This window comes from Muntiacus reevesi, chromosome 1 (genome assembly GCF_963930625.1).
Source record: "Muntiacus reevesi chromosome 1, mMunRee1.1, whole genome shotgun sequence".
Lineage (NCBI taxonomy): Eukaryota > Metazoa > Chordata > Mammalia > Artiodactyla > Cervidae > Muntiacus > Muntiacus reevesi.
This window is the reverse complement of record NC_089249.1, coordinates 250,701,523-250,714,875: the sequence shown is the minus strand read 5'-3', so window position 1 is coordinate 250,714,875 and position 13,353 is coordinate 250,701,523. Positions and strand designations below refer to the sequence as shown.

At 36.4% G+C, this 13,353-nt stretch overlaps 1 protein-coding gene across 1 annotated transcript in view; it reads right to left on the bottom strand.

Moving 5' to 3' along the window:
* Positions 1–13,353, bottom strand: part of GABRA1 (gamma-aminobutyric acid type A receptor subunit alpha1) — a 54,169-nt gene that overhangs the window by 6,282 nt on the left and 34,534 nt on the right. Inside the window, exon 8 of the mRNA XM_065936479.1 lies at positions 3,107–3,259. Coding sequence (XP_065792551.1) covers positions 3,107–3,259 — 153 coding nt within the window. The remainder of the gene's footprint in view (positions 1–3,106; positions 3,260–13,353) is intronic.

Genomic DNA, 13,353 nt, shown 5'->3' with positions numbered 1-13,353 from the left:
GAGCTTTGGAGGTGTTGCAGGACATTTTGGGGCATTATCCATATTACATAACCAACAACTGGTTGAAGGAATATTAGCTGGGAAAAAGCCCCCAAATTTACATATTAACTTGAGCAAAGAGCAAAGTAATTAAATGTCAGTATTTGGGGAACAGAGCAACCCAGTTTCAAACCTCAGCTCTGTAATTGCTGAGTAACCTTGGGAAGATTGTCTCACAAGTCTGAACTTCTGGAGTTTTTTTGTAATTATTCCCTAATTTAATTTGAATAAGTCAAACTCAGAGGGCTATTGTGAGTATTAAATAAAATAATGTAATAAAGTATTGAGCCTGATACTTACTAAGGGCAAAGTTAATAGCTTATTATTGACAGCTTCACTCCTTTTGGATACATCCCTGCTAAAGTGAATTCCATTTTTTTTTTAATTTTGGTTTATGTGGTTTATGTATCCATAAATTAAAAACAGTTAAGAATAGCATAAAGAAAGGCATGTTGTGTGTGTGTGTGTGTGTGTGTGTGTGTGTGTGTGTGTGTTGTTTTACAATTCTGGCTATAGTGAAAGGGAAAAAAATTAAAATGTGTTGAGCATCTGTTAAGTTCCAAGTACTGATGCTGGCAATATACAAATTTTATTTTATTTTTCTCACCTAATCTTTTAAATGGCACTGTTTTATTTTAATTATACTCTCATTTTATAAGTAACCAATACTTAAAAGACACGATTGAGCCAAAAATGTGGGTGTATCTGGAATCAATATCAAATGACCACACTGTCTTCAAATAAGAAAGAGCAGGAAGGGTCAAAAAGATGATGTTTTAAGACATAAAATGGCTTCAGCTTTGTTGCATTCTGTATGCCATTTAATAAACTGTTGCAAAGTATAGCTTTTGCTTTCCTTTTCCTTTTGATATTTTTTCTTCAAATACCTGTGATCCTCTCAGTCATCCCCCACAGCTCAGAGGAATGTGCTGAGTACAAACTAAAAAGAATAGAGACATGTGTATTAAATAAATTTTAAAAGGCTAAAGGTCTTGGAAAATTGCATTAGTGATTTTATTGAGCTTAAAACATTAGAAATATATAACTTGATACACAGAAATATTTGCCATGGTTGTATTTACAAATATGTAGTTATGTTCACCAAAAGGGCATGAGTTGGCTAGGAGAGCGGACTGTTGAAACTATTAAGAGCAAGATTTTTGACTTACAAAACATTCTGAAGTGCTTTATAGGATTTCCAAAAAGGAAGAGTAGGATTTCTTGGGGACAGAGGGGGCGGAAAGTGAGCCTTTAAAAAAATCATTTTTACTATAGTGCTGGGCTCATTCTATAAAAATAAATATAAAACATAAAGCAAATATCTCATTTGTTCTAATTAAAACATTCAAATGAATAAAGGGCTCAAACTACATACATATATAGAAGTGAGCATCTGACAAGAGTTCAATCTTCAATTCTAATTAGTTAATATTTACAAATTGTGATAAGGGAAAAAAAGAGTTTTAAATGAACTACTCTTCCGCCTGGTGGCTGGAATCATTTTGGGCCTTGATTTAGCTGATTAGGGCTCTTAGGCTGATGTCACAACAAAGATTTGGTGGTTCCCAACCCAGAAACAACTTGCCCAGATTCTTTTCTGGGCCCTGGTAGCAGAGTCTTGCTGTTTTCCTGGGATAAAGCCATGATGCCATAGGGGTCTTTGCACAAGAACAATCCTCAGAATAGACTGTAAGCATCTGAAGCTTTTTGTTTTGTAGTAAAGGGTTGTAAACATAGCATGTGCCTGTTATATATTTGAATGAACCTTGGAATGAACCTTGATATTTCTGGAATGAACCCGTACCTCTCACCAATTGAATATGTGGTTGTTATTTCCAAATGAATTATGCTGCCTACAACAACCCCATTCCACGCCTTGTCAAGGAACAGGTAGTACATGGGGATGGCATCTCATCATCATTAAGTGCACAGGCTTTAAAGCTAAGAGGCTGGATCTTATTCCAGATTCCTTCACCTCATAGCTTCTGACCTCGGGCAAGTTATTGGGTTGGCCAATAAGTTCATTCAAACTTTATGAACATTTTGGCTAACCCTGTACTTAATATCTTATCCCTTAGCTTTCTTGTCTAAAACACAGGAGTAATATTACAGAGAATTTTTCTAGTGTTAAATAAGAGAGTAGGGAATTATATTATAGAACAGAGTGATATTAAAACACTCAGTAAGTATTCTGCAAGATTTTACTGCTATTGAAATTTTAAACTCCCAAATTTATGAGAGGAGCGGATAACGTTATGGTGAGAGCTACATTAGAACACAGTAGGACCTCATGATAGATTTCAAAAAAAAGTCAATGACTAAATGAGTGGATGAATCATCAAGTTTTTGTTAATGAAATCTTGTGTTTATTATTCTGAAAAGTATACTTAAGACAGTGTACTATAATACAGGCAGGAGCTCTTTATATGAAATACACACTTCTAAAACAATGAATTAGGCATGAGTTTTCCTATTAGTAAAAAGTTATCACCCTTTAATTTTGCATTAGATTGATTTAACTCAAAGTATCTAAGGCATTTAGAATATTTTCATAGAAATATTTGTAACTTCAGAAGTACACACATTAGTAAAACTGAGATATTCCTTTACTGGTATAATGGTCCTCACTAAGTTACTTCTATATAAAGAATCCCTGCTTTCATATATTAAGGAAGTAGTTCTGCTGATATTTTCTCAGATTCTCAAAAAATATACTGAGACTTGATTATGTATTCTAAATGTATGGTTTAGGTATAAGTGTTCCTATGTGTATATTTTAATCTATCACAAAGCACTTTATGCCTGCTTCATTACATTTCTCTCTTAAAACAGCAAATCAAGTGTTCATTAATCCCATCAACTAACATGCACTAAAACAGCTTGCTATTTTAAAAAAGAATTTTTTACAATCATTCATAATGAAAATGGCTGTACCTTGAACCTTTCTGTTGTGGTAACTTCAGATTTAGTGTATAATTATTTTTTTCATTCTATCTGCAATGTCACAGGTATGAAAAAACTTTCCCTTCCAAGTGACCCTTGCATGTGTTTCTTGACTGGCGCTTACCAAAGACAGTCCTCGCTGGTACAGACTCTCTGTTGAGCCAGAATGAGACTTGGGAAAGAATAACTGTCATTATGCACGGCAGGTATGTTTGAATAACAAAATATCCAATCTTTCTCTTCAGGTGGAAATGAGTGGTCATAACAACATACTCTCCTAGAGGGTAAAACAGACAATAAGGTGAGCAATTTGACCTTGAAAAGAAATCTCTCAGTTTTTCTGTCAGTAGCAAGAACCTGGAGATTAGACATAGCCTTTCTCCACATAACATCTGGTTCCTGGAGAGAATTGCTGTTATCCAGGAAAGAAAAAAGACATTTGCAAAACATACTGGGACTTCCATGGTGGTCCAATGGTTAAGACTTCACCTTCTACTGCAGGGCTTGTGGGTTCAATCCCTGGTCTACATGCTAGGATTCTACATGCCTGGAGGTCAAAAAACCACAATGTAAAACAGAAGCAATATTGTAATGAATTCAGTAAAAACTGTAACAATGGTCCACATCAAAAAAAAAAAAAAAAAAAAAAACAAACAAAGAAAATTCTAGTCTAAAAATAAAACACACCAAAAAGGCACTGAGGACGAGACTGAGGTGTCTGACGTCTCACTGATATTATGTCATAATCCTGGTGACTGATACATTGAAGAGACAAATCTGAGCATATATTTACAGACTGGCACTCGTAACCCTGAAGGTAATGAATTAGATCTTGATGACAGACACCAATGCATCAGAAGACACCAGATGGCCAGTATGTCCACTGCAGGAAAGAGTCAGGTTATCTAATGAAGGAGCTTTGGTGTTCAAGTCGGGGGAGCTGAATTCCAGCTCCAGCCCTTTCTTTCCTTAGCTGTCTGACCTTGAATTTGACTTAGTCTGATCTCTGAAATGAGGACTGTGTGACAGAATTTTCAAAATTTGTTTTAAGAAATATCTTCACCAGAATCACCTGGAAAGGTTTTGAAACATGCAATTCTTCAGGTCCCACCTAAATACACAAATCATCCTTTATGGTGGAGGCAAGAAAACCCATATTTGTCACTAGCTTTTGAAAAGTCTGATTTGATTTGAGGCCCAAAAAAATGAACACACAACTCAAATTGTAGGAGGTGCTTTTTTCTAAGTTGATGCTATAGTTCCTTAATTACAAATCTTTGAAGTTTTTAGTTTTATTCACTCTAAATGTATACTCAGTTATCTATGTATAGGTAGGAGAGAACTAGGTATATTCTTACTAAGAAAACATTTCTTTGGTATTCACATCTTTCTATCTCCCTTCTTCTCTTCAACTCAAAACTCTTCTCTCTTCATCCTATGATTTATGTCTCAGCTCATGACCATCCAGCTTCAGCTGCTATAATATGGTAAAAACTGTCCATGGTCTTAGTATCCATAACTGAACATCTCAATCTTAAAGGAGATCTCAGTCTTCAAGTCCACCACCACCTTCTTTGTAGCATTAAAAATTGAGCAATGCTGAATGCGCCTACCATCTTGATAGTACTCTGTAGAGTCACATTCTCCTTTTCTCTCTCATTTTCAATTTCTTTTGCTAACTCACTGGTTATTTCAGCCATAGAGTACTGAGTTCTTCCTGATTCTCTGGCACTGGTCTTCATCTTTCTGCAAAGCAAATGCAGAATTTCCTGGTATAGTTCTGTCCTCAGCTGTCATTTCTGTCTTTTTCTTAACTCTGATATGAAATTTTCTTTCTCACCCCTGCTCCTAATGTCATTTTGATCCAGATGGCTGTGGGAATCTACATCTCTAAGTGACAATTCTTTCAAAATCACTGCATTTCTAAAAATCTACTGGATAACTCATAGATAGTGATTTTTCATTGTTATCACCAACTAAGTATGTTCATAAGTGATAATATTTAAACCTTTTCATAAAAAATAATGACTAGCATATAGCAGGGTTTCCTTTCCACTGAGCATCCATTTCTAAATTCATGGCACACTCATCTATCTATCCACTCAGTCTAAAAACCTGGAATTAATCGTAGGGTGTTAAGTAAGGCTTCCAAAAGAGAGAGAAACAAATCAACTGCTCATCACAATTTTAATTTCACCTGTGCAGTATCTCTCAGTCTCTCTCTTATCTCATGGTCAACACTTACCTCTTTAGAGATTTACAGTGTAAATCTGCAATCATCTGTGAACTGCCTTGTTGGTGTCCAGTCCAACTTTCTGTAAGTTCTGGGGTCAGAATGATCATTTTAAAGTATATATACATATCTTAAAACACCGTAATGGATTCCCACTATCTACATCAGGTTTCTCAACCTCAGCTCTTTCCAGAACATTTCAGAAGTGCTAATGATATACTGTGGGCACTGTCTTGTGTAAAGTAGGACAGGTCGTCACATACCTTGCCTCTTAGCCCCTAGATGCCATTACAGTTCTCTCTTCCCTCCCTGTGACAATCAGTGTCTCCAGTGCTACGCACTAACAAGCACCTCCCTAACCCGCATTCAAGAATCTCCACATCCTAGCTCTGGTCGCATTTCAGTATTCCATCTTGTGTCTCACCACACATTTTTATATCTCAGTATTTGGACCTAAAAATTTCTCATTTTGACCTCTTCTATAGCTGAATATTTTGTTTATCTATGGGTGGGATTCAGTCCATAGTAGAATAGGAAGAAAGTTACTGTAGAGGTGAGTTTGTTAGCTTTGGAAGCAAATGAATTTGGGTTCAAAACCCAGCTATACTACTTTGCTGTTGTGTAGCCTTAGACTCTCTGATCCTCAATTTCTCTGTTTATAAGATAGTGATAAGTATATTGCGGGGAGAATAAAGAATGAGGGCTCTCGTGAAGATCATGCTACATTAGAGGTTTAAAACACTTTAAGTTCCTTTCTCCATTTTTTTCTCCCATTTCTCCTGTTGGAATTGGTGGAAGTGTTGGTAGAAGAAATGCTCCCTATATTCTCTATAGTAGGAAATCATCTGTGCATTCATTTGTGCTCTCATGATTGTTATTAAGGATAACACCTGCCATTTACTGATTAATATTAAGTAACTTCAAATTTATTTATAGCTTCTGTTTACATTTATATTGTATGCATTTTATTTTAGCTACTTATATGCTTATACCCTTCCACCAAACTTAAAGATAGTTAAGAAGAGAGACAGTTCTTTACATATAGCATGGGCTTTAAAAAATATATTTATTTATTTGGAAAAGTAGATCTTAGTTGTGTCATGCGAACTCTGAGCTGTGGCAAGTGGGATCTAATTTCCTGACCAGGGATCAAAGCCAGGTCCCCTGCATTGGGAGCACATAGTCTTAGCCATTAGACCACCAGGGAAGTCCTTATGGCATGGCTTTACATATCCTAAATATTCAGTACTTGCCTATGATGAAAAGGGATGCATGAGATTTAAGAACACTACTCTAGTTAATACCTACTAGTATTTCTTTTTTGAAAGGTAAATAAAACGTTATCTAATTTATTTATATTTTTCTGTAGATAACTTGGATAATGTCTCCAAGGTCATCTGAAAGAAATAAGTGATTCAAATTTAAGAAAAAGAGCAAAAACAAACAAACCAAAAAACATTTTTTCTTGAGACTGCTAAAATGTAGTCTTGGGTAGACACAGGTTACACCTCACCTTCTAGGAGTAGGCATTATTATTCCTAATCATTCATTCAATTGTAGCCTGAAAAATGTCACCAGCTCAAAGGAAAAAAATCCATCTCTCATGTAATGCCATAAAAATGAGTGTCTATATATATTCCATTATCATCTTTTGTTGTTCACAGTGTGACATTTTGGGAAGATTCTGCAAAGAATATTTTTTGGATGAGCTGTTATTTGACTTCGTGTTTATTTTATAAACCACTTTCTCTCTAACAAACTAGAGAAAGTAGAGGAAAACTTCAAATCTATTAAAATCACCTTCCTAAATTAAATAAAATTTAAGAAGTTATGGTATAACATGTTGATGGAAGAAATTTTCACATAGTGAGGAATGGGGAAATCATTCTGGCTTAGACATGATTTGGTTTATACATGATGCTAACTAGAACAGCCTGCCTTGTGGCCTATCAAACATACATTGTACATCTACTTTAACAATTAAAGAAAAGAATGCATTTAAAATTTTAAATGGAGTAACTGAGGTTCATACAACCAAAATGGATCTGGTTGGCTACTGTGGATGTGGTTTTACATACATTCTCATATCACTGAGACCCTGACTTTTCTGAACTCTATCAGACTTAAGGACACCACCTTGCTATTCTCAAAACAATATCTACCAGCAGTGGCCAGCTGCAACATTACAGCTTCAAGTTTTCCCCATGTAACATTTCAGACCCTAACCAACACTAGCTTAACAAGCACCCTTACTTCTTGCCAGCTCCAGTTATAATTTTTGAAAACAACTTATGTAATATTGTGGTTCTGCTCTTTATAAGCATCCCCCATTTTGCAGCCTGGCAGAACACAATTCAAGTACTTCTTGGATCTGTGTCTCCCAGGCTATGGTTCATGGTTTGGTTCAAATAAGCTCTTCTTTATCTCTATTGTAGATTGTTATTTATTATTTCCATCAGTAACATTTAAATAAGAAAAGGAAAAGTGACAAAATCAGAATCACACTGTAATAGTTTAAAAATGAAAGAAAATTGCAACCAAAAAGTCACCTAAATTGGATTGAAAGAGTATCTCTAGACATGAAGTACTTATGCACTAAGTATGTCAAATTATTTCCCTCTGATTCAACAGTCAAGAAGAATTGTAATTCAGATATCCTTGCACATCATGTAACCCCAAGGGAAGCTTGTAAATTAGATGAGACAACATTTTTGATGCATTACAATATGAAATTAAGGAGAGAGAAGAAAAGAAGCAGGAATATAATTCTGTAAAGGAACACTGCAGATTTCTTTATATCTGGCTTCCAGCTTTTTTTTTTTTTTTTAATCTGGCTTCCAACTTTTTTTTTCCCAAATGTTAGTTCCTTAGAGTAGATCCCTTGCTTAACTTTGACTTTAGTTTCTCACTTGTTGAATAGAAATGATAGTGTGCTGCTTGTTTCATAGGATTCTCTGAGGATGATATGAAATAACAGATGTGAAAATTATTCTAAAAAATTCTGAGTCACAGGCAGATTTATAGTGTAAAGGTAAATCAGATAGAAATATATTCTCTCTCTAGCTGAAGAAATCCACCATTCATTTCTTTAACAAAATTGTAGTGGACACTGATTCCTTGTAAAGCTTTTCAAGTGTTCTAAACTTTTGTGTTTTCCAAAGATGCTACCTTTTTCAAAGGGATGAGGAATCAAAAATATCATTGAGGGAGGGGCTCATAGATATTAAACTATCGGCTTCAGATAATACTTGAATAGCAATAATGAAACAATGGTTATAATCCTAGGCCACTTACATCTCTAGACCTGTTTCCTCATCTGAAATATGATTAGGTTGACCAGACGACTGTATAGGTCTTCTCCTTCTCTACCTTCCCTTCTATGGAGTTTGTTCTCACATTTTATAGTTATATTATCTCTCTGGAGATCATGTACTAAGCTGCAAAAATAGGGGCCATGAGGCCCCTTTGAAGAAAGTCCATCACCACTTTTGCTCCCTGGTCAGTGAAAACAGTTGCTTTCCTCATTCATTTTGACCCTGTCGAGGCATCCTTAACTCATCCAGTGAAGACTGTCTCTAGGAAATAGGATCCTACAGTTTCTCTTAGTCATCTGTTCTAAGGATAAATAATAGTCCTTCACAAAGAAGAGACATTCTTATTAGACAAATCTCACCTATGTTTCCTTTGATCACAATAGTATCTATTGACTTAGGTAAATATGACTTTCTAGTCATCATTGTTGCATTTTGAAAAAGCATTTTTATTATATCTTATTTTATAGCTGTGGTATTATTCTTATACCTAATGACTAATTTAACAATTTTCCTTCTCTATATAAGTTACATTGCCATGCCCTTTAATTACAATTATAATTTTTATGTGGGCCCTCCTTAAAGAATTATTTAGGAAGCAAAATATGGTGTAGTAGAATGAGATAGGGGGCCACGCATGGGATCTAGTTTCAAACTACCTTCCGTGATATTTCAAGCAGAAATGAGTTCTTAAGTGTCATCATATAGACTTTTTATATTAACTTCATCATTATTAATAGTAATAGCTAATATTTATTACATGATTGTGCATGTCAGAAACTCTGTTAATCAGTTTACATGCATTTTTCTCATTTCAATCTCACGGTACCCCAAAGAAGCAGATCCTCTGATTATCACCAAAGTACAAGAGAAAAGATGAACAAAGGTCATGCAGTTAATTCATTGTAAAACCAACATTCAACACCTCCCAATATACTCCAGAATCCATCTCTTATGCTCCATGACATACCATATTGTTGCATTTTTACACTTGTCTATCCTGCCTGTTACTAGTGTTTCATATGGTTGAGAACATACATGCTATAGTGAGATTTTCCGAGTTCAAATCCCAGTTCTGCCACTGCCTGGCTGTGTGACCTTGGAAAAATTATTAAACCTCTCTGGGCCTCAATTATATACCATCTTCAAAATGGAGAAAATGATAATACATACATCCTAGGACTGTTGTAAGGATTAGACCATTCAATGAATATTAGCGACTTAAATTACTCAACCCTGAGCTTCATTTTTTTCCCAATTATTTATTGGTTTACTCATTTATGTATTAATTTGGCTGTGCTGGGCCTTTGGAGCCATGCACAGGCTTTCTCTAGCTGTGGAGAGCAGGGGCTGCTCTCGGGTTGTGGTGGCTTCTCTGGCTGTGGAGCACAGGCTTTGGAGCACAGGCTCAGCAGTTGTGGGCACGGGTTAGTTGCCCCAAGGCAGGTAGGGTCTTCCTGGGCCAGGGATTAAACCTGTGCTCCCCGCATTGGCAGGTGGACTCTTACCCACTTGACCATCAGAGAAGTCCCAACCGTGAGCTTCCTGAGAGCAGGGAGTATGTGTCCCTCATCTCTTTTCTCTAGGTCATTCACAGTGTTAAACACAGTAAAGGAGAAAATTGCTGAAGGAATAAATGAGTGGATAACAGAGAACTGTATCAGATCTGAAAGTTGACTAGACTCATCCTTCTGTGTCCTTGAAGCAAGCTTGTTCTGCCAGGTGAATGAGTGCACTTCAGACCAAGTCTTTGACTCATTTCCCCCCACAGACTGATGGCAGATTCCAATGAATGGACTGTCTTTCTAATATGTTTGCACTGAAACAAGTACAAATACTAGATTGAGCCTCATATTTTCCCCCCTATGGCACTGAAGTGAGCTAGAGGTATTTGACATGAAAGAGGTCAGTGGTAATGTTGCGAGTGTGTGTTCATGTGTGTGCTGGTTGCAGGCCAACACCTTCTAGAAGGTGACCTGAATTGCTTCTCTCCTCACAGAGAATTTTAAGGTAGCAAATGCTGCTCTTTACTTAATGATTCTCAATGTATGTGCACTTATCTGTCACCCTTCCTAGTCTTCTGGCAGAAACAGGGAGATAATAACACTCAATGTCTTTTATCTTAATGTTGTCAAGGCTCCATGTTGTTGTGTAGTTGCTCAGTTGTGTCTGACTTTTTGTGACCCCATGGACTGTAGCCCATCAGGCTTCTCTGACTATGGGATTTCCCAGGCAAGGATACTAGAGTGGGTTGCCATCTCCTTCTCCAGGGGATCGTCCAAACTCAGGGACTGAACCCATGTCTCCTGCACTGGCTTGGTGGAGTCTTTACCACTGAATCACCTGAGAAGCCCAGCAGCAGTGGATATTGTGACAAAAATTGAAATAACATCAAGGATGCAAAATTCATAGCTGTGTGCAACATGGCAAGTATCAGCTCCCTGCTCTTTCTCTTAGTAAAAAACTGACTGCTGCCCTAGTGGCACTTTTATTAATGGACATTCAAAGTGGTCCATTTTGCTAAATACGGTCAATTATGAAAAGGACTAGCGGGGAGAAGCTAAGCTGCTAGATCATCTGTGCCTTTGATTTGTCATGATCTTTGCATTCTCTAGGCTTCACATGCATAGCTGATCATATCCAGGGAGCTGTGTGTTTATCCCACTTCCACTGTGTGTGTGACTATATCTGGTCTCCCGTTAGAAGGACATGAGGGCCCATACAGACCTCTCCGAGTGTGCTGTCATCCATGTTTTATGGTACCAAGCTCAAAGCCATAAGCTGCCTCATAGGAGATGTGAATATGGGGTTGAAGGCCTTACAAAAGATCTTTGTTTCTTCCCATAGAAATCTTTTAAGGTGGATTTTTGAGACGCAAATGTAGAACCAAAGAAGTGTAGTTCAGGGTTTTATTGTGGAGTGGAAAACCACATCAAACTGAGTTCCTACATTTGAGAATGTGCTCGTTATTCTCCTCCTCCTCCCTCCATATTCTATAGAAATGACAAGGACACACTCTTATTTTGTACAGCTAAACTTGCTGTTCCAACACAGAATGATGACTTTTAATGGACGTAACTTATGAGGTCCAGCCAGCTTGGTGGTGGTGAATTGGACCCTTCTTTCTCACCTGGTGTCCTTTTGTGACTCTTTATCTTTTCTGAGTAACAAGAATGTAGGTAGGCTGGCTTAGAAAACCAGAAGGGAAAAGGTCTCCAAGTTCATCAGACTAAGCCACTTATTTTGCAGACATAGGAACTAGAACATACAGAGGGATCTTGTGCCGTATCTAGGTGATTGGCACTAGAATAGAGTGGAAGCATCCCTTCCTCTCAACAACTTTCATATATACTTGTCCTATTGCTACTGCACTTGAAATACTGTTTCCTAAACATCATCCAACCTCTGTTCTAATGATAGTAGGGAGAGAATTTATTGAGGGGAAGTTCTAGGTCTGTTATTCTGAATGCCTTGGCCTAGAATAGCGATTATTTAACTCAACAAATGCATATTAACAAAATGAAAATCAGCCCCTGAAGCAATCCTTCCTTGATTATCCCAGGCTGGATTCACTAATTTTATATTCATTAGTTCAAAAATATTTACTCGATGCCTCTTCTGTTTCAGATACTATAGTAAATCATAGGGACACAGAAGACAGGAAGGACTTGCCCTCCCAAAAATATTAATCACAGCACTTAACACCCATTTTGATAATTATAGTTTACGTGTTTGTCTTCCCTTAGACTTCAGATTTTATGAAAGCAAGATATGTGTCTTGTCTATCATTGACTGTAGTGCCTGTCACAATATCCAGTCAATTACAGCATTCAATTTTTAAAAGTAAACACTGCTCATTTTAGTGTCTTTTCCAATATAACTTGGTGAGAAAAGAAAAATTTTCAGTATTTTGCATGTTCTAGGATATCTTTAGGACAATAACAACAACTATAACATACCATTTTGAGCATCTACTGTATAACACTCTGCTTAACATTTGATATTATCTTATCTTTAATACAAAATTAGAGGCTCCCCATTTTTAAAAGAGAACAGTTTCTAATTAGATAAGTGAACGTCTCAATGTCACCAGGCTTCTGAGTGGCAGATCTAGGACTTGAGCCCACATCTTTCTCACTGCAAAGCCTAACACATTCCCAGTATGCCATGTGCATTTCTAAGGTAGGTAAAGCACAATGGAGAACAATATTTTCATTTTTCAAAACAAGACACATAAACGTTTCAACTTCTAGAGTAACCAAGGATGCTATAAAGTGAGCAAAAGATAAGTCCTATTAAGCAGTGGTTATTCAATAATCAGAGTAAGATATATTGACCTATCACTTGAATTTAGAATGATCAGATTATGACCATGGTCCTAATATAAAGTTTGAAATTTAAGGGAGAAAATTTTCTGAGATAAAGAGCAATTCTGCCCTTACTTATCATTTAACTTTCTTTCTTTTCTTTTTTTTTCAGAAATTGCAAATCAAAGTTAATGAATGAATTTCAAAATTAAAAGACAGTTGCAAAATTGTTGACCCTTGCTAAGCTTTTAGTAATTGAACATAATTAAAAATATTGGGATTGAGGGAGTAAGTTTTCCTAATATTTAGGATACAGATTTTATCTGTAATTATCTGGCCCTATGATCACATATCAGTTAGTCACAAAAGGGATACCTGAATAACTAAACTCATCTTATTTCTTGAAACAACTTCAAAAGTTTAAAATTTTGGATTTGACTGCTTGATAGAAAATCTGATCTAATTCTGAGTATTTCATTGGTAAAACAGTTACAACACCAAGAGAGATGGCGGTCCATCC